This window comes from Podarcis melisellensis (assembly GCF_964234715.1).
Source record: "Podarcis melisellensis genome assembly, chromosome: 5".
NCBI classification, from domain to species: Eukaryota; Metazoa; Chordata; class Lepidosauria; order Squamata; family Lacertidae; genus Podarcis; species Podarcis melisellensis.
In genome coordinates, this window is record NC_138537.1 from 5,870,057 (window position 1) to 5,894,215 (window position 24,159).

The 24,159-nt window shown below is 42.5% G+C and overlaps 1 protein-coding gene across 1 annotated transcript; it reads left to right on the plus strand.

Moving 5' to 3' along the window:
• Positions 1–86: 86 nt before the first annotated feature.
• On the plus strand, positions 87–21,808 carry LOC309369801 (cytochrome P450 2J2-like). The gene is made up of 9 exons (XM_081911125.1): positions 87–624; positions 5,190–5,352; positions 6,123–6,272; positions 7,804–7,964; positions 9,482–9,658; positions 18,565–18,706; positions 19,081–19,268; positions 20,137–20,278; positions 21,356–21,808. The coding sequence occupies exons 1-9, from the start codon at positions 394–396 to the stop codon at positions 21,550–21,552; spliced, it is 1,551 nt and encodes a 516-aa protein (XP_081767251.1). The 5' UTR covers positions 87–393; the 3' UTR covers positions 21,553–21,808.
• The last annotated feature ends 2,351 nt before the right edge of the window (positions 21,809–24,159 follow it).

Genomic DNA, 24,159 nt, shown 5'->3' on the forward strand with positions numbered 1-24,159 from the left:
GTTTATAAGAAGAGGCGCAAAAACAAAATTCGTATAAAATGAACAAATACTATAAAAATAACTATTGACGTAACAGAATCCGTAACAGAAAAGTAGAGGAAAGGAGGCTAGCAAGAATCACTAGAAAACAAAACCAAGACCCAAAGGCTGTCACAGGACAGAAACATTTGATTCACTGCAATGGAAACCCAGACTATAATATAATGGGGATAAAACAATTAGCCATCTTGATAAAAGTTACAGTCATGAGGGTGTGCTATAAATAGATAATTATAATAAATGCTAGTTAGTTAGAGAGTCAGATGAGTCCACTTTGTCTTTCAAAAGTGGAGTACATAAATAGGTGCCAGCCAGGAAAATGAGAGAGGTGGCGATGTCTCTGATGAACGCAAAATGCCCTCAGAAAAAGGGGATTTCTCTCACCGGGCTCTGCCTGGAATAAAGGAAGACCGGACCATGGGGCGAGCATCGGAATCTCTGATTACTCTGGTTCCGCGTAAGATTCTGCGCTTGATGAAACTGCCCTGGTCCCGCAAGCACTACCCCCCTGGACCCCTTCGACTTCCCATCGTCGGAGGCATGTGGCGGTTTGGGGTCATGCTCTCCCTGGATACGTTAATGAAGGTACTTCTTTCAAAATACTTCTTCAGCTAAAAACCGGAAGAGCGAAAAGGCATTGCAAATTATTTACTTTATTTGAGAACTGTGGATAATGATTCACCTGTGAAATCTACGGCTTGAGCGTCTTGGCAGATTTTTCTGCTTGCTGTGGCAATTGCAATGTGCTGTGTTAGGTGCTGCATTGTTTAAATTGTTTTTCTTGTTGTTGCTTCTTTTATTTCTTAAATATTGAATTTTAATGTAATTCCATAAGATTAAAATTGTAATGCAATAAAATGCACAGTGTAAGAAATAAAAGAAGGAATACAAATACAATAAGAAATCAAAATGAATATTCAAATCCACAGACCTGCTGTGGAGCATATTAATGCAGCTTGTGGACTCTTGGTGGCCATGGACCATATCTGGGAACGCTTGATCTATGGGTCTTTTAAGAATTTATGTGCAGAAGAAATCCTAGAAACAATATATTTTTGGTCATCTCTCCAACAAAACTACTGATCGTATTAAAGGTTAGTGTGTATCCTATTAGAAATTTAGTTACGCAGTTCCCAATCCAATTAGTTTTTCAGGGTTTTTTCCAGTAATTCCAGCCAATTAGTCAAGAATTCTCTTCTGCTTGGTCACATTGCCAACAAAAATTATCTTTCTTTTTTTATAAAAATTAACCGATTGTGAAATAACTGGGTGAATGGCCATATTCATTATCTCATATAAAAGTTTGTGATATTCTACCCATCGATGGAAGTGGAAACAAATAAAGAGACCTCAGTGGAACAAATACTAACCTCTTGCCTTTGAGAGAGAGACCTGACTCTTTGGGAGTAGGTGAGATTCTTGTGGTTGAAGGGAAGCCTGTCTGAGCAGGTACAAAAAAGTTATTTAAGGCCATGTGCTAACGGCAGAAATACATTTTATCATCTTAATTTGATATGTCACCTTCTTAGAAAGCTACTGTCTCAAGGCAGAGATCTATAGTGTTCTGTCCTCAAGGAGTGACAACCACAATGTGCTTTACGTGAGACTGCAGCTAGACTGGTGACTGGCAGTGGCCATATAACACCGGTCCTGAAAGATCTTCATTGGCTCCCAGTACGTTTCCGAGCGCATTTCAAAGTGTTGGTGCTGAGCTTTAAAGCCCTAAACAGCCCTGTATCCCTGAAGGAGCGTCTCCATCCCCATCATCCAGCCTGGACACTGAGGTCCAGCGCCGAGGGCGTTCTGGCGGTTCCCTCACTGTGAGAAGTGAGGTTTCAGGGAACCAGGCAGAGGGCCTTCTAGGTAGTGGCACCCACCCTGTGGAACCCCCTCCCACCAGATGTCAAGGCAGTAAACAACTATTTTACTTTTCAGAAGACAACTGAAGGTGGCCCTGTTTAGGGAAGTTTTTAATGTCTGATGCTGTATTGTTTTTATTTTTATTTTTTAATGAACATTTATTAGCATTTTCAAAAACCACAAAAAAAGAAAAATAGACAAAAAATAACAAAAATACAGAAATCCAAAACTTAAAAACAATTAAAACCACATAAAATTTCAGTTACTTATTTTCTTTTAACTTGTTTCTCAGACCTCCTCACACCTCCTCTTCTTGTATTCCAATTTAAATTATCAGCTCAGCAAGTCCTTAACTTATTTCTCCACTTTAACTTAATAATTTATTCTAACATGTTGTTATTTTACTTTTCTTCTTTCTTCCATTTCCTCAATTTATTTTGCAAACCTTATTTTCATTTAATTTAGACCATTTTAAAAACCAGTTTTGACTTATCCAAACTTCAACATCAATACTTATACCTCATTATTCATTCTTAAATATTTTTCCTAAAGTCGACCAAAATTTCCCTTCCACGACTTTCCCAATTTCCATACAAATAGCAGAACCAAATAAAAACAGAACAAATTATAATTATATACCCTTTGGATTCCCAGGTTCCACCCACCCTTTCCCCAGTTTCAGTCCCCAACAAATGTCCATCAGTCTCAATATACTGTTTAGCCTGGAGATATCATATCCGAGACTCTTAATTCTTTCTCAATTCCTCTCTGCCGGTCTTTTTGATTGTCCTTAATGTTAAACCCCAAATCTCGAAGAGGCCCCGGCCCAACAGGATCCATGTTTCTTCCAGCCAGACCTCCATATTTAAAAATAAAGCCTATGGGGTACTCCAAATCTTGTTTCATACTCCTTTCAAGTCCAAATGTCCCCAGAGCTCCAACTTCCACCTTAATCAAATTTATAATCCTTCAGTCTTCAGATCTCCACATAAGGAGATCTCTCAGTTCTCCACTCTCCAATTCAGGCCAGACTTTCCACATCAGATTTTTATTTTCCTTTATTGCCATCATGTCAGGCCTCAAAGTACAACTCTCCTTTAACATCTGCAAAATTACAGCTCCTCCTTCCTTTTCTTCAGGGGCAACATATGTCTCCTTCTCCAAGTTTCTCTATTTGTCCAATTGAATAGGCTTCCTGTTTCAAATCCTTATCAGATTCAACAATGTTATTTACTGTTAAGTCCAGAGTTGTAACATTTGTAGCCAAAACATCGATTTGGCCTTGTAACTTTCCCAAGAGAACAAATACTCTGTCCAATTCAGCCTGGATTTTCCCTCCTCCAGCCATTCCTGTAATGTCACTAAACCCCTCTAGGGGTTTTTTAGTTCCTTAATATTCCTTTCAGCTCAAGTCCAAAAATCAAGTTATTTTGTACCAGCCCTTCCTTATTTTCAACAAATTGTAACAAATATAACCAGCAGAAGCAACAAAAGCAGGGTTCTCTTTTTCCGTCTTGACAGCTAACTTGACAGCTGTCAAACTCTTCAGTATTTCATCAACAGGCTCTCTCACGGGACGCTCCCGGGTCCGGGTGTGTGTGTGTGAAACTTCAGCTCCCAAAATTAATCTATTATCCTCCAGTAAGAATTCTTGTAATGTCAAAGCGTGAAGTTAAAGTCTTTTACAAAAAAGAAAGAAAAAATTGTCTCGACCTTAGCTAGCAGGTCCTTTGCTTTAAGTTATTTACAAAGGGGGGGGGCAGACTTCCTTTTTAACCCTTCCCCGCTCGTTCCTAATTCAGCAATTTTTTCCTTTAAAGTTCCAATTTCTGTACTACTCACGGGTTGTTGCTTTAGGGTCCAATTGTTCAAAGGAAAAAGTCAGCGCTCTCCGACAATGGCTTGCGGCTTCACTCCGCAGAAGAAGCAGTACTCTCCGAACCGCGCTGCACCCTGTCCCCGTTCCGAAGCCTTTAAAAAAAGGCTCCTTCGCAGATTGGGGGGGGGGCGCAAATGGTGCCCGCCGAGTCACCACACTCACAGGCTTCCGCGCCTGTGATTTTTAAGGGTCCCCGCGTTGCCGCAGCGGCAAGACCCGATCCTGCAGAGCCGATTCCCTCCGGAGCTCGGAGGGAATCCGCCATTAATCGATGGCGCTAACCCGGAAGTCCTGATGCTGTATTGTTTTTAATATTCCGTTGGAAGCTGCCCAGAGTGGCTGGGGAAACTCAGCCAGATGGGCGGGGTATAAATAATAAACAATAAATTATTATTATTATTATTATTATTATTATTATTATTATTATTATTATTATTATTATTTCAAAAGTTTCAGCTAACACTGCAGCACCCCCCCCCCCAAGTATGGTTTCTTATATATCCAAAAATGGCACCACCCATGAACCGGACAGTGGTTCTGCGGCTCAAGAAAATCCTAGGGTTTGCAGAAGTGCACAAAAAACCCTTTAGAAAATGCATTAGGCTGTGTGGAGGACACACCCCAAAATGTCACATTGAGGGCTGAGAAGTTTTTTTGGGACACAGCCTGCTGGTGGGAGGAGGTGGACAACCAGTTAGGAAGTGGAATGTTATGAAGCACCGTGATAGTGGTCCTGGCTGACTGGCTAGAGCCCTGAACTGCGAGTGACACTTGCCCAGCCCAGACGGCTTACACTGCAAAACTGAAACCACAAAAGATTCAAAAGTAACACAACCTGCAGCCAGCATAGTAGATCATGTTCTGTCCATTCCCAGTAACATCCAGCTGGGTGGCCTTACATTATAAGTTCTAAGACTTCCCTTGACGGAAACCAGCCATCAAAAAGTTGTGCACAGCATAGAAAAAAGACACAGAGAGACAGCAATATTTTCAGGGTGGAGGGCAGCTCATTTGAACTTCTCCCCTCTCCGGTAATTTTATCATCCTTTGTCTAACTGCCTGCATGGCTGTCTGCCAATGTCTCACGTTACATCGCCCAATCATGGCTTTACAACACCCACCACCATATAAGGTAATTACTGCAGGTCAATACACTCAATACACTGCAAGGCACAGACATGCCGGTCACCGAGGTCAGCGAGGCACCAGGCGGCACTTACAAGCCTCTGCCATGGCTTTATGACTCCCACATTTCCTGGGCCGCAGCATTCATCTCTCTCACACACCTTACGGCTCCAACGTTTCCTGAGGGATGATTCAAATCAAAATGCCCCTAGGAGCCAGTACTTGAAGCTTCCAAAATAACCTGAATATAACTAATCTCTTCTCTCCTTTTTTATCTGAATGGCAGTTGGCAAAGCAATATGGGAACATTTGCACTGTATGGATTGGGCCTATACCTGCAGTCATACTGTCCGGCTACAAAGCAGTCAAGGAAAGCCTAATCGACCATTCGGATGATTTTGCTGACCGCCCTGAAACTCCGTTCCTTAAAAGTGCAGCGAAAAATAGGGGTAAGTTCTTGGTTTGAGTAGGAGGTTTCACTAGCCTTTTCTCCAGTGAAGGCAACAAAGGACCCTTCCATATGGGACGTACCATTTCCCCATGGGCGTCTTCTTCTGCAACATGTCACTGATGCAAGAATAGTGGTGGATTTATACTGGACAATCCACACCGCTTTATTAGTTGTTCTGCTTTCTCAGTGTTACTGCATTATCCAATGAAAGCTGGACAACCCTCCGCCCGGAACATTTGTGGAATGGAAAGTTACAGGATTTCAACAGGAAGTAACAGGACATGCACTGATGGGAAAGAGAGCAGCATGGGGCCCTCTAAACAGCCTTTCTTTGTGCATTCAATGATGGTTTGCGCTCCTGATGCTTTTGGAGTAGCCACAAAGAAGCTCTTCTTTCAGTGTTGTTTGTACCTGCAAAGTGTTGGGGCAGTGACTTACTCCCAGTCTGTGCATATCGATTAAAGAGCCGCAGTTCCATAATGGAACTGGTACTGCAGTGTAAAAAAAGAAGAAGCTAGAAGTACTAGCATTGTAACCAGTAAAACTAATGTAAATAATTCTTTTAACAGTAGTTTTCGCATGCGCTAAATTTCTCTGATTCTTGATGGCCCCAGGTATTCTGCAAACCTTAGGACCCCACTGGGCATGCTGATACCTCCCTGCTGTTGGCCTCATTTTGGCTCCAATCCTGTTTCTAGGCTGCAGATGTAGTAGCTTTTATACGAATTTTGTAAGCAATAATTTCTCACTGGTCTGTGATGGTTTTAGGTATTGTACTTTCAAATGGTCACACCTGGAAGCAGCAGAGACGGTTCAGCGTGGTTACTATGCGGAAGCTGGGTCTGGGGAAGAAAGGCATGGAGCACCAAATAGAAGAGGAGGCCATTGAGCTTGTGGAGATCTTTGCACGTGCAAAGGGTATGTGATAGAAGAAAATGAGGCTAACTCAGGTTGGTTTGTTATCCACCTCTGCCTGAGACAATCTGCGGGTTGGGGCAACTTCCTGGGACTCACAGCAGAAGAGTAGTTCAGTTTTGGAACCTGAGAGAGAAGAGCCCACTGGCATCCTGTAAACTGGGTAGGGATTGCTTGGGAATACAAATATTTAGCAGCCGCAGTGCAAAGAGTCAGTGCCTAGTTTGCATCCTGCTGGTGTAAAAAAATAATAATCATGGGAGATGATGGATTGCAGAGGTGACAGGACTTGCTGTTGTTTGAGATCATTACATTGTCTGTGAATTGTGCAATTGTCTCACCCTGATTTTATTAAATAGGCAAAGTGTGTTAAACTGTTTCTTAAACTAAGGAACTTTCTTAATGGTTTATAATGACAATGGCCAGGGAAGGCTGCAATTAGCACAGTAAATTCAAAATGTTTAATTGAGTGTTAATTTAGTTTATAATGAAAGGAAGTCACTATACAATATATTCTCAGGCTCTGGCAATAATTTGCAGTTGACAGCAACTAATTAGAGTGATGCATACAATGAACTTTTGGCTGGATCCAGGAGTGACTTGTATGAGCAGAAAGGCGCTTGTACTTGAGCTTGGTGCTCTCATTCCCAGATTCTGCAGATTCTCCCTGCTGCTGCAACCTGGCCATGCTCCATCACTCACCATTAAGGAGAGTTCCTTGATCCTGAAGAGCAAATTGTTGAGAAAGCAAGAAATGCACTGTGTGTGTGTGTGTGTGTGTGTGTGTGTGGAGTGAACTGGCAGTAAATCACACAGTGCAATTTAGAGTTAGCTCTTTATTAGCAAAAACATGATCTGCATGGACTTGACGGAGTGTCAGGTTTAATGAGCACAGCTACCCATCCCCGACAGATCTTGTCTGCATGGAGCAGTTCCTGAGACTGAAGGTCCCTGTGTTCCCACTGCTGCCTAAGTCCCCTCCTCTCCAGGGTTCCCCCCCCAAGCAATCGGAGACTATGCCTACATGCAGCCAATCTCTCCTCTGCCCTTTTCATGCCTCTTCTGGTTCTGGGAGAGCAGGGGGAAGGGGCAGACACCAGTGACTCTTCACCAGCCTGACTCATCTCTGTCTCTTGGCCTCTTTCTTCCCACCCTCCTGCTTCAGCTTCCGCCTCTGATTCTGGACTTCTCTGTGCCACAGACACTACCAACTCACTAAGCCCAGTTATCGCCTCATTCTTCTGTCCCAATCTTCTGTAAAATGGATGCCTAATTGATTCCAATTTGGAAACAAACAAACAAACAAACAAACAAACAAACAAGAACATATATTGGAATAACAATGGAGATAAGGAGCAAGAAAGACTGATTTTGAAAAGCTGTTAACCAATCACAATTTCTCCTTTTGCATAGCAAAAGAATAATAAGTGTGTTTGTGTATGTGTGTGTGTATGTATGTGTGTGTATATGTATGTATATATATATATGTGTGTGTGTGTATGAGCATTGGATCTCATTAAGATTTCATCTGCAGGGCAGCCATTTGACCCGTCCTTACACATCATCAATTCAATCTGCAACGTGATATGTGCCGTGTCCTTTGGATACCGATTTTCTGTTGAAGATAAAGAATTCCTGAGGCTGATGGAAGCCATTCGGATTAGCTTACAGTTTGGAGGCAGCTTCTTTCATGGCGTGAGTAGGTTGAAGCTTAGGCTTGGTGGTGGGCGAGTGGAGGAGAGCATGAGATGGGAGGCCCGTGAACTGCAGTTGCCTACAGTAGACATCAGTTCAAACTGGGATAGCCAGCAATGTCAACTCCAGATGCTGTGGACTACCACTCCCATCGGCCCCAGGCAGCATGGCCAATGATCACGAATGATGGGAGCTGTAGTCCAAATCATCTGGGCAACACCACACGGGTTACCCCTGCTGCAAGGGATATGTCAGTATACACCAGGGGTCAGCAAACTTTTTCAGCAGGGGGCCAGTCCACTGTCCGTCAGACCTTGTGGCGGGCCAGACTATATTTTTTGGGGAAAATGAATGAATTCCTATGCACCACAAATAACCCAGAGATGCATTTTAAATAAAATGACACATTCTCCTCATGTAAAAACACCAGGCAGGCCCCACAAATAACCCAGAGATATATTTTAAATAAAAGCACACATTCTACTCATGTATAAACACCTTGATTCCTGGATCGTCCGTGTGCCAGATTTAGAAGGCAATTGGGCTGGATCCAGCCCCCTGACCTTAGTTTGCCTACCCGTGGTATTCCCTCCCTCCCTCCCTCTCTCTCTCTCTCTCTCTCTCTCTCTCTCTCTCTCTCTCTCTCTCTCTCAAAAAGATATGTTTATTGAGTTTTCAAATCAGCAACCTGCAAACAAGAAAAACAAAATGGGAGCAAAGAACGAAAACTGTGTGGAGCACATTATTGCAGTCAGAATAAAACAAATAAAGGTTCAGTACACTCTTGCAAATGCCATAATAAAATAGATTCCACGAAGGGACATTTTGGAAGGAAGTGGCACATGTTGATAAGGAAGCCTCACCACACAGACATGGTCAGAGGCATCAAATACTTCTGAAGACCAGTTGCTAGAAACCACAGGAGCTCTTGTGCTCAAATTAGTTGGCCACTGTGAGAACAGGATGCTGGACTAGATGCGACCTGATCATGGAATCATAGAACTGTAGAGTTGGAAGGGATCATGGGGATCACCTAGTCCAACCCCCTGAAATGCAGGAATCTTTTGCCCAATGTGAGGCTTGAATCCCATGACCCTGAGATTAAGCATGTCATGCTGTACCATATGAACCATCCCAGATACAGCAGGTTCTTCTTTATGCTCCAATACATCTTTGCAAAGCAAATTTTACACTGTTTTCACTAATATATACACTTCTTATGTGCCCTTTACCCTAGCATATGCATTTTTACACATTGCTTGCCTGGAGAGCTGCACTATAAAGATCAGAGGAGTGCAGATTTCAAAGTGTGGCTCTGTTCCTGTTCCTGTATTGTTCCAGAAAGTTCAGGCCAGAAAGTTCACTTATAAATCTGAAGAATACTGAATTTCTCCTCCATCTCACCTTTCAGACACTCAGGGTGAAATTTCTAGCCCTCAAGAACAAGCCAAAGCATGAGGTTGGAGTTGACTTGTGGGTTGTGTTGCTGATAGGATTTGCCTTTTCTTTCCTTGTAGCTCTATGAAATTCTCCCGTCTGTCATGAATTTTCTCCCGGGGCCTCACAAAACTGCATTGTCCTCCATGGAGGTGGTCTTTTCATTTGCGAAGAACGAGATAGCAAAGCACAAGGAAGACCAGACTGTGCACGAGCCAATAGACTTCATTGATTTCTATCTATCTCATATGGAGAGGGTAAGGAACTGCTTTGTGGGCGAATGCTTCTTCAATGAATCGTTGCATTCTCTGTTACGATCGAACAATAACATCTGCGGGACCGCTGGGAATCCCCCCTGCCCTTATTAGTCAGCCGCCGTGCAGTGAAATGGTTGGGGAAAGTAGATCTTTTCATATCCTTGACAGTCTAGGACAGGCTTCCTCAACCTCGGCCCTCCAGATGTTTTGAGACTACAATTCCCATCATCCTTACCTTACCTTACCTTTCTCGTCCTGATCTGGCCACAGTGATCCATGTGATGGTCACCTCCAGGCTTGATTATTGTAACTCGCTCTACATGGGGCTTCCTCTGAAGCTGACCCTGAAACTCTAACGGGAGCAGAATGCCGAGGGGAGGCTCCTTACGGGGTCCTTGCGGCGGGGTCACTTTCACCCGGTGCTTTACCAACTGCACTGACTCCCGGTGGAGTACAGGGTCAGGTTTAAGGAGCTGGTTTTGACCTTTAAAGCCTTAAGTGGCCGAGGACCCACATACCTATGGGACCGCCTCTCCTGGTGTGCCCCGTGGAGGACCTTAAGGTCCACAAATGAGAACATTTTGGAGGTCCCAAGTCGCAAGGTGGTTAGGTTGGTCTCAACTAGGGCCAGGGCCTTTCAGTACTGGCCCTGACTTGGTGGAATGCTCTGTCACAAGAGACTAGGGCCCTGCGGGACTTGACATCTTTCCGCAGGGCCTGCAAGACAGAGCTGTTCCACCTGGCCTTTGGTTTGGACTCAGTCTGACCCTTATGTTTCCCTCCCCTTACGGTTTTGATCTATGGGATCCTTTTAAGGCTGCATTTTAAATTGCATTTTAATCTGTATTTTAAATTGTTTCCCCCCCCCCATTATGATTTTACTGTAATTCTACTGGTGTTTTTTTTTTAAATAATATTTATTACTTTTCCACCAAACCAAACACTACAAAAAAAGAACCATACAATACAATACAAAAACACTACATAACACTAACACATTGAACTAACAACACAAAACAAAAACATTTTAAAACACATCAAACAATTTCAATATCTTTTCTTTCATTTACTTATTTCAGCGACCTCCTCACACCTCCCTTTTTGTATTCCACTTCTGTTAATTGTTTCAGCAATTCCTTTCCATCTTCCTCTGTTTTCTATCCTATAATTATCTTAACATATTCTAACCTTATTTTTTCCTTTAATGGTCTAATAATCTATTTATACTTAATTCCTTATAACATTTCTACTGAAGCCATATAACTTCATTCCAACATTTTTCTAACATTCATTAATTTTACAGTATTTCTGTAAATAGTCTTTAAACTTTTTCCAGTCTTCTTCCACCGACTCTTCTCCCTGGTCTCGGATTCTGCCAGTCATTTCCGCCAGTTCCATATAGTCCATCAACTTCATCTGCCATTCTTCCCGGGTGGGTAAATCTTGTGTCTTCCAATACTTTGCGATGAGTATTCTTGCTGCTGTTGTTGCATACATAAAAAAAGTTCTATCCTTCTTTGGCACCAATTGGCCGACCATGCCCAGGAGAAAGGCCTCTGGTTTCTTCAGGAAGGTATATTTAAATACCTTTTTCATTTTGTTATAAATCATCTCCCAGAATGTCTTAATCCTTGGGCATGTCCACCAAAGGTGAAAGAATGTACCTTCAGTCTCTTTACATTTCCAACATTTATTATCGGGCAAATTGTAAATTTTTACAAGCTTGACTGGTGTCATGTACCACCTGTAAATCATTTTCATTAAATTTTCTCTTAGGGCATTACATGCCGTAAATTTCATACCTGTGGTCCATAACTGTTCCCAGTCAGCCATCATTATGTTATGTCCAACATCTTGTGCCCATTTAATCATAGCTGATTTCACCATTTCATCCTGAGTGTTCCATTTCAACAGCAAGTTATACATTCTTGACAAATTCTTGATTTTTGTATCTAACAATTCTGTTTCCAATTTTGATTTTTCCACCTGGAAACCAACTTTTTTGTCCAAATTGTATGCGTCCATTATTTGGTAATAATGGAGCCAATCTCAGACTTTGTTATTCAATTTTTCAAAGCTCTGCAATTTTACTCTGTCTCCATCTTGTTCCAGAATTTCCCAATATTTCGGCCATTTGGCCTCCATATTGAGTTTTTTCTGTGCCTTCGCTTCCATTGGTGACAACCATCTTGGGGTTTTCTTTTCTAATAAATCCTTATATCTTATCCAAACATTAAACAATGTTTTTCTAACAATATGATTTTTAAACGCTTTATGTACTTTTACCTTATCGTAACACAGATATGCATGCCAGCCAAATGCATTATTGAAGCCTTCTAGATCCAACACGTCAGTGTTTTCAAGAAGCAGCCATTCTCTCAGCCAGCAAAAAGCAGCTGATTCATAATAAAGTTTAAGGTCTGGCAGGGCAAATTCACCTCTTTCTTTGGCGTCAGTTAATATCTTAAATTTTATTCGAAGCTTCTTGCCCTGCCAAACAAATCTGGAAATATCTTTCTGCCACTTCTTGAAACAATCCATTTTATCCAAAATTTGCAATGTTTGAAATAAAAACAACATCCTTGGCAACACATTCATTTTTATCACAGCAATTCGGCCTAACAATAACTTCAGATTTGTCCATATTTCTAAATCCTTTTTCACCTCAATCCAACATTTTTCATAATTATCCTTAAATAAATTCACATTTTTGGCAGTCATGTTAACCCCTAAATATTTCACTTTCTTAACCAATGTTAATCCTGTCTCCTCCTGAAACTTCTCTCTCTCATTCACAGTTAAATTTTTCTCTAAAACCTTAGTTTTCATCTTGTTCAACTTAAAACCTGCTACCTGTCCAAATTCTTGAATCAGTTCCACTACCCTTTTAGTACTAGATTCTGGCTCCTATAAAGTCAATACTAAGTCATCAGCAAATGCTTTCAGTTTGTACTGTTTAGCTCCCACTTGTATACCTTTAACCTCTTGGTCCTTTTTAATCATATTTAACAAAACCTCAAGGACCGATATAAAGAGCAATGGAGAAATTGGGCGACCTTGTTGTGTCCCTTTCTCAATCTTAAACTCTTCTGTCACTACATTGTTCACAATTAATTTTGCCTTTTGTTCTGAATAAATTGCACCTATACCATTTTCAAAACCTCGACCTACCCCCATCCCCTGTAGATTCTTCTTCATAAAACTCCAAGAGATGTTGTCAAAGGCTTTCTCTGCATCCACAAATATCAAGACTGCCTTAGTATTGATATTCACTTGTAGTTTTTCTAAAATATTAATTATGTTCCTCGTGTTGTCAGACAAATGTCTGCCCGAGAGAAAGCCCGCTTGGTCTTTATGAATTTCTTCTGCTAACACCTTTTTTTAATCTTTTAGCCAAAATATCTGCAAAAATTTTGTAATCCACATCAAGCAGCGATATGGGGCGGTAATTCTTGAGCTGTGTCTTTTCAGTCTCTGTTTTCGGTATAAGTGTAATGTAAGCTTCCTTCCATGACTCTGGTGCCTTTCTCCCTTCCAATATTTCATTACAGACTTCCTTCAATGGTTGTATTAACCATACTTTCAAAGATCTGTAATATCTTGAAGTCAAACCATCTGGTCCTGGAGATTTACCTAATTGCATGTTCTGGATGGCCCCTTCCACCTCTTGATCTGTTTTTTTGTAATTCAACATTAGCTGTTTTTCCTGAGAGATTTTGTGTAGTCCATTTATTTTCAAAAATTGATCAATGTCCATTTCTTTCTGCTTCTCCTGTGTATAAAGTTGTTTGAAATACCTCTGAAAACACTTCCTAATCTCCACTGGGTTCTGTATATTCTTTCCTTCCACTTCCAAATTCGTAATAGTGTTGAGTTTTTGTCTTTTTTTCATTTGCCAGGCCAACAATTTTCCACACTTATTTGCCGATTCAAATGACTTTTGCCTCATCTGTTTGATCTTCCATTCTATTTCCTGATTCGTCAACTTCATATATTGTACTTGGTATAACTTTATCTCTTTCGGGATCTCCTGTGACTTTGGTTTTGCTCTCAGTTTCTTCTCTCCTTCCTTTATTTTCCCCAGGATTTTATCCTTTTTTTCATTCTGAGTTCTCTTCTTAATTGCATTCTGTTGTATCAAGAATCCTCTCATAACTGCTTTGCTTGCGTCCCAAATTACTCTTTTTTTCCACTGTAGTATTCATATTTATCTCAAAATAGTCTCTTTTTTGAGCCTTCTTAGTCGCCTCTTCATTCCTGAACAAAGTATCATTCATTCTCCATCTAAAGGAACCAATTGGCGTCAATTTCATTTCCATCTTCATAGCATTATGGTCAGAACAAGTTTTGGGGCAAATCTCCACTTTGCTGATCTTCGGAGCCAATCCCCTGGTTACCCAAATTTGGTCAATTCTTGTCCATGCCACTTTAGCCTCAGAGAAGAAAGTTCCCTCTCTTCCCAGAGGGTTCTTCATTCTCCAAATGTCAACTAAGTCCATATTTTCAGTCATGTCAAAAAAGTTTTTGGTAGTCTACCATCTTTGGTGACTACCTGTCTCTGTGCCTTGTCCATATTTGTAGGCATCACTCCATTCATATCACCCATCAAGATCATATTATAGTCCATGTAATCCATCAGAGTCTCGTGTAGCTTCTTAAAAAACTCCAATTTTCCTTCATTTGGTGCATAAATACCTACAATCAAGAAGTTCTCTCCTTGTGATTGAATTTCAATTGCAACAAATCTTCCTTGGTCATCTTTGAATATGAATTTCGGTGATAGGCTCTCCTTTGCATAAAGGACCACTCCTATTTTTTTAACTTTATCTGATGAAATAAATTCTTGGCCCAGTCTTTTATTACTCAATATCTTCCTATGTAGCCTTATCACATGTGTTTCTTGCAAACAAATCAAGTCCAAATGTTCTTTTTTCAATAAATGAAAGACTCTCCGCCTTTTTTCTGGGGAATTTAATCCATTCACATTCCAGCTCAAAACCTGCAGCGCCATTATGTAATTACACTGATATTCCTCCAACTGACCCAATGCTTGCTCTTCTTCTGTTGGTGGTGGTGGTGACACGTTCAATGGGAGATCCAATCCAAAGGATAATGCTGATATATCCAATATTCCCCTGTTTGGTGATCTTCTATCTGATGCTCTTTGCTCTAGTCCTCTATCTGGTGATCTTCTATCCGATGCTCTTGGCTCTTTTCCAAGTCCCTTCTGCAGATCTTCTTCGTATTTATACAAAAACTTTACTTTATCTTCTACTGATCTTATCCCCCCCCCCTTCCTTTGAAACTGAAGGATAGACCTTGGGGAAACTCCCACCTGAAAATGATTTTATTCCTTCTCAGCAGGGCAACAATATCTCCGTAGTTAGGCCTGAGATCCAAAAGATATTTCGGGACGTCTTTAAAAATTTCCGCTCTTGACAGTTGTACTTCTAGGTTCTTCTTGTAGTGCCAACCCAATATTCTATCTCTCTCTTCTTTAGTTCGAAGAGTGATCAAGCAGTCTCTTATTCTATTCTTCTTTTTCCCCTCCTCTTCCAAGTCTGAAGGCCCTCACAATTCTAAACTCTCCTTGGCCCAAGTCCAAGTCCCAAAAGTCAGCAAATTCCTGTGTGAGAAAGTCTATCAAGCTTTCCTTCTCCAATTCAGGTAGGGCTCTGATCCTCAGATTCGTCTGTTTTTCTTTAAGTTCAATCATGCAAGCGTCAGTTTGTGATCATCAAGTTGCCTCTGTACGGCTGGGACTCTCTCTCCAGTTGTGTTACTTTACATTCAGCAGCAACGGCTTTCTCCCTAGCTTCCTCCGCAGTCTGCCGTATCAAAATAGATTCCTGTAGCAATTTCTAGATGGTTTCTGTATTAGTATTCACCTTTTGTCCCAGATTATTTATACTTTCTGTATTTAAATCAATTTTAGTAGTTGCAGCATCCACTTTTGCATTGGTCGCATCTGCTTTCTTGTTAAGCTGTTCCAGTGAATCGTTTATCTTATTTAATGTAACCGCTAAGGCCTCTTCTGTTGACATTCCTCTTGGTTTTGAATGTACTGGTGCAGAAGCAGCAGCAGAAGAGGCAGGGAGGGCTGATGTTGAGCCTCTCCTGGGTTGCTGCCAAGTCCTCCCAGACCTTAATGTTTTTTCAGCAGTTGACTGGTCTGTTTTTTCCTTTCCATTTGCCATAACACTTAAAAGATTCAAGGTCAGTCCCAGAGTCTCACAGTTTTTTATCTTGCAGCTGGAAATTCCCCTAGCCCAGCTCTTGTAAAGCAACCAGTTTCAAAGGCTTCCACTAGGGGGAAACAGCTTCTATTATTAGTCAGTAATGTCCTCTTTTAAACACAGTTCAAACAGTCCAAAGTTAGTTTCAGTTTTCAGTTACTTTTTCAGTTACTTTTACTCCTTTTTAAAAACAGCCAGAGACAGTAGAAACAATGTATTTCTCTTATTTTACTAGCTGTCAATGAATGTTCTAAGCACTGTCAATGCAAATTCCAAAAGCCGTCAGTCCTGCTAGCAGCCCGTTTCCAGGGTCCGAGCGGCGGTATTTTAGCTGTCTCCGCTCTCTCCTGCAGGCATACTCAGTCCACAATTCCCCCCCCTTCTCCTGCCTCCAAGGGGGGATTTAATGTTCTTTACCGGTGGAAATTTAGTCTTTTACAATAGGCTTTCCAAGACTTCAGCTTGCAGCCTCATTGCTTCAGTCTGTTTACAAAAGGGGAAGGTGGACTTCCTGTGTTGAACCTCCCCGTTACGATACCAAATTAAACGTTTAAGAATCCAGTTCTCCTGCTTCAGCTCTACTCACAGGTAATTACTTTGAAGTCGAATTGTCCACAGGAAAAAGTCGGCGCTCTCCGGCAACAGCTATGCGGCTTCGCACCATGGAAGAAGCAGACGATTCGAAGCACCGCGTCGCTCACCCCACGTCTCTCCAGACCCCTGAAACTGGGTTTTCCCGCGAGTAGGGGAGGCGCAAAGGGTGCCCGCCGAATCCCACGCTCACAGGCTTCTCCCGCCTGTGATTTTTGCGGGTCTCCGCCTTCGTCGTGGCGGCCAGACCCAGATTTCCACGGGGCAAATTCCTCCCGATCAGAGGAATTCCGCCATTACCAGAGGCACCAACCCTTTCAGTACTGGCCCTGACTTGGTGGATTGTTCTGTCACAAGAGACTAGGGCCCTGCGGGACTTGACATCTTTCCACAGGGCCTGCAAGACAGAGCTGTTCCGCCTGGCCTTTGGTTTGGACTCAGTCTGACCCTTATGTTTCCCTCCTGTTACGGTTTTGATCTATGGGGTCCTTTTAAAATGAGGCTGCATTTTAAATTGCATTTTAACCTGTATTTTAAATTGTTTTTTTCACCCATTATGATTTTAGTGTAATTCTACTGGTGTTATCCGCCCTGAGCTCGGCTCTTGCTGGGGAGGGCGGGGTATAAATCATCATCATCATCATCATCATCATCATCCCTGACCTACAATTCCTGCTAGCTAGGGATCATGGGAGTTGTAGGCCAAAAACACCTGGAGGGCCGAGGTTGAGGAAGCCTGGTATAGGAACATAATAAGAGCTGCTGGATCAGGCCAATGGCTTCTCTAGTCCAACATCCTGCTTTCACAGTGGCCAACAGGATGCCTGTGGGAAACTAGCAAGCAGGATTCAAGCACAAGAGAAACTCTCCCCTCCCGCGATTTCCAGCAACTGGGATTCAGAAGTGTTGCTGCCTCCAACCATGGAGGCACAGCATAGACATCCTGGCTAGCAGCTATTCATAAAAAGGTAAAGGGACCCCGACCGTTAGGTCCAGTCATGACCGACTCTGGAGTTGCAGCGCTCATCTCGTTTATTGGCCGAGGGAGCCGGCATACAGCTTCCAGGTCATGTGGCCAGCATGACTAAGCTGCTTCTGGCAAACCAGAGCAGCGCACGGAAACGCCGTTTACCTTCCCGCTGGAGCGGTACCTATTTATCTACTTGCACTTTGACGTGCTTTTGAACTGCTAGATGGCAGGAGCAGGGACCGAGCAACGGGAGCTCACCCCGTCGCGGGGATTTGAACCGCTGACCTTCTGATCAGCAAGTCCTAGGCTCTGTGGTTTAACCCACAGCGCCACCCGTGTCCCTTAGCAGCTGTTCATAGTGCTCTTTTAAAGCCATCTAGGTTAGTAGCAATTGCTCTCTCTCATGGGAGGGAGTGCCATAGCTTACCTATGTGCAGAGGCTGAAAGGCCACCTGCCATGCATGATCTCGTTGAGATTCCTGCATAGCAGGGGGTTGGACTAGATTCTCACAATAAGAATGGGGTTTTCCTTCCAGACTGTCATTGTTGGTTTTTTTGGATGGGATTCAATCGCAAACAAGCAAATTTAGGGTGCACGATTATAGAGGATTGTTGGAGGTTTTGAACAATGATCTACTCCCCCCCTAAGATACGGAAAGTGACAGGGAATTGCATTTGGAAGTGCGGGGTAACAATTCCTTGGATGCAACAGCATCTAACCTCCTCACAAACAAATCAGGATGAATGCTCAAGGAGCAGGTCATCTGGAAACTGATGGAGGTAAGTCTTAGTTGATTAACTGTATGCACTTATGTTGCTTAATCAATAAAATTTACGTATGTAAATGCAAAAAACAATAGTTTTGAAGCAAAAAGTATACGTTTCTGATTTAGCACATCTGTGTCACAGCAGGTATAATCTCAGGAAAGGCACCCCCTCATTTAAAGAGGCACTTCACGCCCTGCAATTTTTATTAATACTTGCATATTATATGGAAGGCCCATTTTCCAGGTCTTATACTGGTGTAAGATCTGCTGGTCTTAGTTTAGCTGGCTGGGGCCTTTGAGTCACTGTGAACTGAATCTAACCTCCGCTATTGCTTACAACAGAACAAGGATGACCCCTACTCTACCTACAATGAGGACAACCTAGCTCAGTGTATTTTTGACCTCTTTATTGCTGGAACAGAGACAACTGCTACCTCTCTGCAATGGGCACTGATCCTCATGGCGACACATCCAGATATTCAAGGTGAGAGGGAACTGTGCAATGGCAGCAAGAGGCCATTTTGACCTCTTGATCTTGGACCTGAATTCCTCTCAGATTGGCCCCCATCCAGCCCATTACTACTTCTGGGCAAACACCTTCAAAGCCTCTCTTGATTCAGATGGAATGGAGATACAGAGCAGTGTGTCACCAGCATACTGACAGCACCATGCTCCAGAGCTCTGGAAGATCATGGCAGATCTTGCTACTCTTCTGAAAATTATTATTCAGGTTTTCCGCCCCAGCAGGTCTAGGTAGAATACTTTCCTGTGGAACAAATACCCCTTAATGATTGCTCGGATTGTTTAACTTGAGATGCTTATCCGAAACAAAGCTTAATTCTCCACCATTTTCCTCAGAGAAAGTCTACCAGGAGATGGAAGATGTTTTCGGTTCGTCTCACTCAATCCGCTATCAAGATCGGAAGAAGCTGCCCTACACCAATGCTGTGATTCACGAGATCCAGCGTTCAAGATATATTTTGTTATTTGGGGTTCCAAGGCAAACCGTGAAGGACGTGAACTTGCACGGTTTTCACATTCCAAAGGTACAGACGATTGTAACAGCTGCATTTCTATAGCCCAGGGGGAAGGGAGATTCCCTTGTAGTGCAAATTCTGAAGAAAGTAACTGTAGCCCCTTCCATTTCCAAAAAAAGGAGGGGAGTTCATGCAGGGACTTCTTGCGCTGTGTCCTCCAGATGTGGTGGACCACAACTCACATTATCCGTGACCCCCATCATTGATCCATGTTGGCAGGGGCTGTTGGAAGTTGTAATCCGCAGCAGGAGCGGTTGGTTAGCAGAGGTGCAGCTGCACACCTGGCCTCCCAGCAGCAGAGTTGCTCCTGCTTCCTGGGAGGAAGAGGGATGAGATGACAGGGGAGACTGGATCTGCACAGGCACATTGGTGGGAGTGCCCCAGAAATGCACAGGATCGCTTCTGCGGAGCTTCTTCACAATTTGCCACCTTCCATCAGCACTCAAGACTTTTAAATTCATGAAAGTGCAAATCTGAAAATTCATCATTTATTAAAGAAAGAAAATGCAATTCTTCAGTTCCAGAAGAATGAAGCTTGTATGTAAAGATTAAAACAGAATAAAACATCTTTGCAGAATAAAACATCTAACATTAAAAACTTTCCTAAACAGGGTTGACTTCAGATGTCTTCTAAAAGTCAGATAGTTGTTTATTTCCTTGACATCTGATGGGAGGATGTTCCATAGGGCGGGTGTCACCATCAAAAATGCCCTCTGCCTGGTTCCCTGTAACCTCACTTCTTGCAGGAGGGAACTGCCAGAAGGCCCTCGGAGGTGGACCTCACTGAGAGATGCGGGTGGAAAATGGGGGAACCGAAGGGCAAAAGTGCAATGTTGTGTTTAGATGCATCCTGAGACAAGTCTTTTTTTCCCTGCAGGGGGCCGTGATTGCTCCGGATCTCCGCTCTGTTCTTCTTGATCCTAAGGAATGGGCAACACCTGAAAAGTTCAACCCAAATCATTTTTTGGACAAGGACGGGCAGTTTGTGGACAGAGAAGCATTTCTGCCATTTGGTGCAGGTATGTTTCCTGCTTGGCAGGGGGTTGGACTCGATGGCCCTTGTGGTCTCTTCCAACTCTATGATTCTATGATTCTATGTGCAAGAAGCCCCAGCTGTCGCATTCAGACAGCACTTTATTCCATTTTCTTGATGTTTTCTTACCAGATGATTTTCACATTCTGTGTGATCTTCCACACAACATAAATGCCACTTCTGGAGATGTAGTGGAATCTAGTGGAAGTTTAGCGCTCGTTTCAATTTGTTTCCAGAAAGCAACCTGTTCTCAGATCTGTTAGCACGGAAAATAGAGCCGCAAAATTTGGGGTGCTATTCCAACATACAGTTCTCTCCTACCATTTTCATTGGTGCATCATGGCAGAACAGAAACACACTAAGGACTAGCATTGGATACAACCCAATAAAAATAGTTATAATAAGTATTATTAGTAGTAATAACTAGTATCATTCGTAAAAACAATGGTAATTATTAAATACTACTATTAGTACTTACTAGCTAATGATAAAGCTTTCAGTATACAGTTTTAACATGTAATTTTAGTAAGTACAATTCTTTTGATTCTTTATATTGCCTTCATTATGAACCTTGTTTTCCGTGTTTGCTTTTACTGGTATTTTTAACGAACACTTTAGATTGTCTTTTGTAAGCTGCTTAGAGGTCTTTAGTTTGAGGAAGCAACAAAAGCAACTTTTACTAGACTCAGGAATTAGGGGAGATCTGGCCTCCTGCAAACCCATAACAATATTTAAAAGGGATATTTAAATAAATACATTACTGAAATAAAATAAGTAACCAGTCCTGATCTCATGCTGAGCCAGGTCTTGGCAGCCCCTGGAATAAAGCCCACTTTCTCAGTGACATCCCCACACCCCAAAATTGAAAGGGAGGCATGGGGGACTCGGGAATCGTAGAAAGAGGAGTTGCTGCAGGACGCTTTCATAGGGGGAATGAGGCCCAGAGACCCAGATTCTTTTCTCAGAGTCAAAGCAAATTGGTGCCCTGGGTAAATACTCTGGAGTATAGGTGGAATAGCAGATAATTCTGTTCCTGCTTTCCTCTTTTTTCATTTTCCTGCAGGTGCTCGGGTGTGTCCAGGGGAGCAACTTGCAAAGATTGAGCTCTTCATCTTTTTCACCACCCTGCTGAGAGCATTCAGGTTCCAGCTGCCAAAAGGAGTGAGAGGAGTCCATAAGAATCCTATAATAGGGCTGACAGTCCGTCCTCGCCCCTACAAACTCTGTGCTGTTCCCCGTTGCAGCCACATAAACAATTAGGGGGGCTGGTCAACTACTGCAATCTCCTCCTTTAATCATTACCCGCCATCCTCACATTTTTTCTTGGCTTGCTCAGTTGAGATTCTCCAATCTGTGATGCCACTGGTTGATAAATGAGTTACCACCAGCCTAGCAAATATTCATTGTTCCTCCTTCATTGCTTGTGCACAAGTATCCGGGACCGATTTCTTGCAGTTCTCCTGTGTGTTTCAGAGACGGCAAGGGGTTAGCTGAATAAACTATTTGGTCACATCTATGTTCTGTGAGTGTATTATTTGAAAAAGGATGAACTGTTACATGCCACCCGAATTTCTGTGAGCGCTACAAGATTCCAAAGGTTGCAGGCACACTTATCAGAGCCTGTGTTCCCTTGATGGACAACAAGGCACAATAGAAACTGTGGTGTCTTTATGATAGATGGTTTATTTTCATGCATGTACAACCTGAGCCAACGGTGGATAGGTTCCCAGCATTACACACTCCAAGAGGATCTCTTGCTTCTCTCATAGGTGCAGCAGCCAATCTCCTGCTTTCCTATTGGCTGTCATGTTGGATCCCAAGTTGGTTGCACCCATTGGTAGCTTTACCCCCCCCCCCGCCTGCTTGCCAAACTGCTTGCAAAATGCAACTATTTTCCTTTAGCTTATATCACTGCCCACCAGGGAATTCCCCTTCCCTTGCTTGTTGCTGCAAACAGACCCAGAGGGGTTTTCTTTTTGCCCACATCAGGCCAACACCATTCCTGAAACTTAACTCTGCTTTTGTCTCTGCTAACCACCCCCTGAGTAAGCAGGTGTTCTTCTCTGGAAGATCTCCAGAACTCATCTCTATGGAGGCCACCTAGCAGCCTGATGTGCAATTAGAGCTACATCACCAGTTCTAATCATTTATGTCCCTAAACAACTCATAGCCACTGTGGTTTTAAACTTGTTCATTTCCTGTTGATGGAAAAGCTGTTGATGTTACGGATGACCTGACCTGCTCCTATGGATCAGATAAGAAACTAAAAAACTGATCAAGCTGGCCGTAATGAGGTCACCACAGGTGTCCTGTACTAGCCCACACATAAAATATTCTTCACAATTTTCTATTTCTTTCTGGAAATAGTCCTTTTGAAAATAGCAGGAGTAGCAAGAAGGAGCAAATAATTTACTCGATGAATATTGAAGAAGGCAAGCTGCCACCTGGTGTATACAAAGTACAAAACTGGGTTTACTAACCACAAAAATGGGTTGTTCCACTGCCCTCAGAAGCTTGGAGTGGTGGCAGCCCAGGAAATACATTATTTGTAGCGGCCCCTAAGTTGCAGAACTCCCTCCCACCTCTTTACCCTGGTTTTTGACACGTGAGATGCGTATATTTTTAGAACCCACCTTATTTTTATAATGTAAAGTTGTTTTTCTGGGGAAACACAGCCAGATGGGTGGGGTATAAATCATCATCATCATTGTGTAATATTGCATCTTAACATTAATATTGAGTTTTAATTGTTGTAACACAACCTTGGAACTCAGGGTGAATGGCAGGTAAAAGATTGTAATAAATAACAGCGACAACTTGAATGCTGCAATTCAGAACTTTCCTCAGCACAGAACTCTTATCTAGTTGTATGCTATAGCACTTGGACTTACATGCATCAACCTCTGCTGTCCCCCCCCATTTACTGAATAACTTAATTACAGTGGTACCTTGGTTCTTGAACTTAATCTGTTCCGGTAGTCTGTTCGACTCCTGAAACCAAGGCGCGGCTTCCGATTGGCTGCAGGAGATTCCTGCACTCAAGCGGAAGCCGCATTGGCTGTTCGGCTTCTGAAAAATGTTCGCAAACCAGAACACGTACTTCCAGGTTTGCGACGTTCAGGAGTCAAAATATACGAGTACCAAGGCATTCGAGGACCAAGATATGACTGTAAAATTGTCTCACGGGGATTTGTTCAAGTGGAATAAATTATCTCCAGTTTAATTGCTGGATCTATGAAGGAATGGGTTGCTATCAAGTTCTGCCTGCTGACAAGTTTGAACAGAATGTGTGTCTCCTTTTGTTTCTTCAGGGTGAAACATTACATTGCATTTTGTTTTTCAATCACATAATGACAAGGATGATGGAGGGCTGTCAGTGATAGCTTACCACCCACATGGATGGAAGCTGGGCTTCTGCCTCAGTGGAGTCCACGTCAAGGCCAGCAAAGAGGGGGAGTGCTGCATACATGAGTAGAAATGGGCAAATCTGTCCATTTTGGATTATGCTTAGGATGGTGCTGTTAGTTACTATATGCTCTTTCACCACCTGTAAACGGTTTTAAAGGGAATTCTACAGGCTAGGTTGATTCTGCCATCTAGGGTTGAAACTCGGTTACTTAAGGAGCCAGCATCCAGTACCAAGAGGGCTTTAGAAGTAATCCAGGAATTTGGTCAAGTGGCAGGTTTTAAATTGAATAAGTTAAAAACCAAGGTTTTGGAGAAAAATTTGACGCCCATAGAGAGAGAGAGGTTTCAGAAAGAGACAGACTTAATATTAGTAAAGAAGGTAAAATACCTGGGAGTGAACATGACTTCTAAGAATGTGAATTTATTTAAGATAACTATGAGAAATGTTGGTCAGAAGTG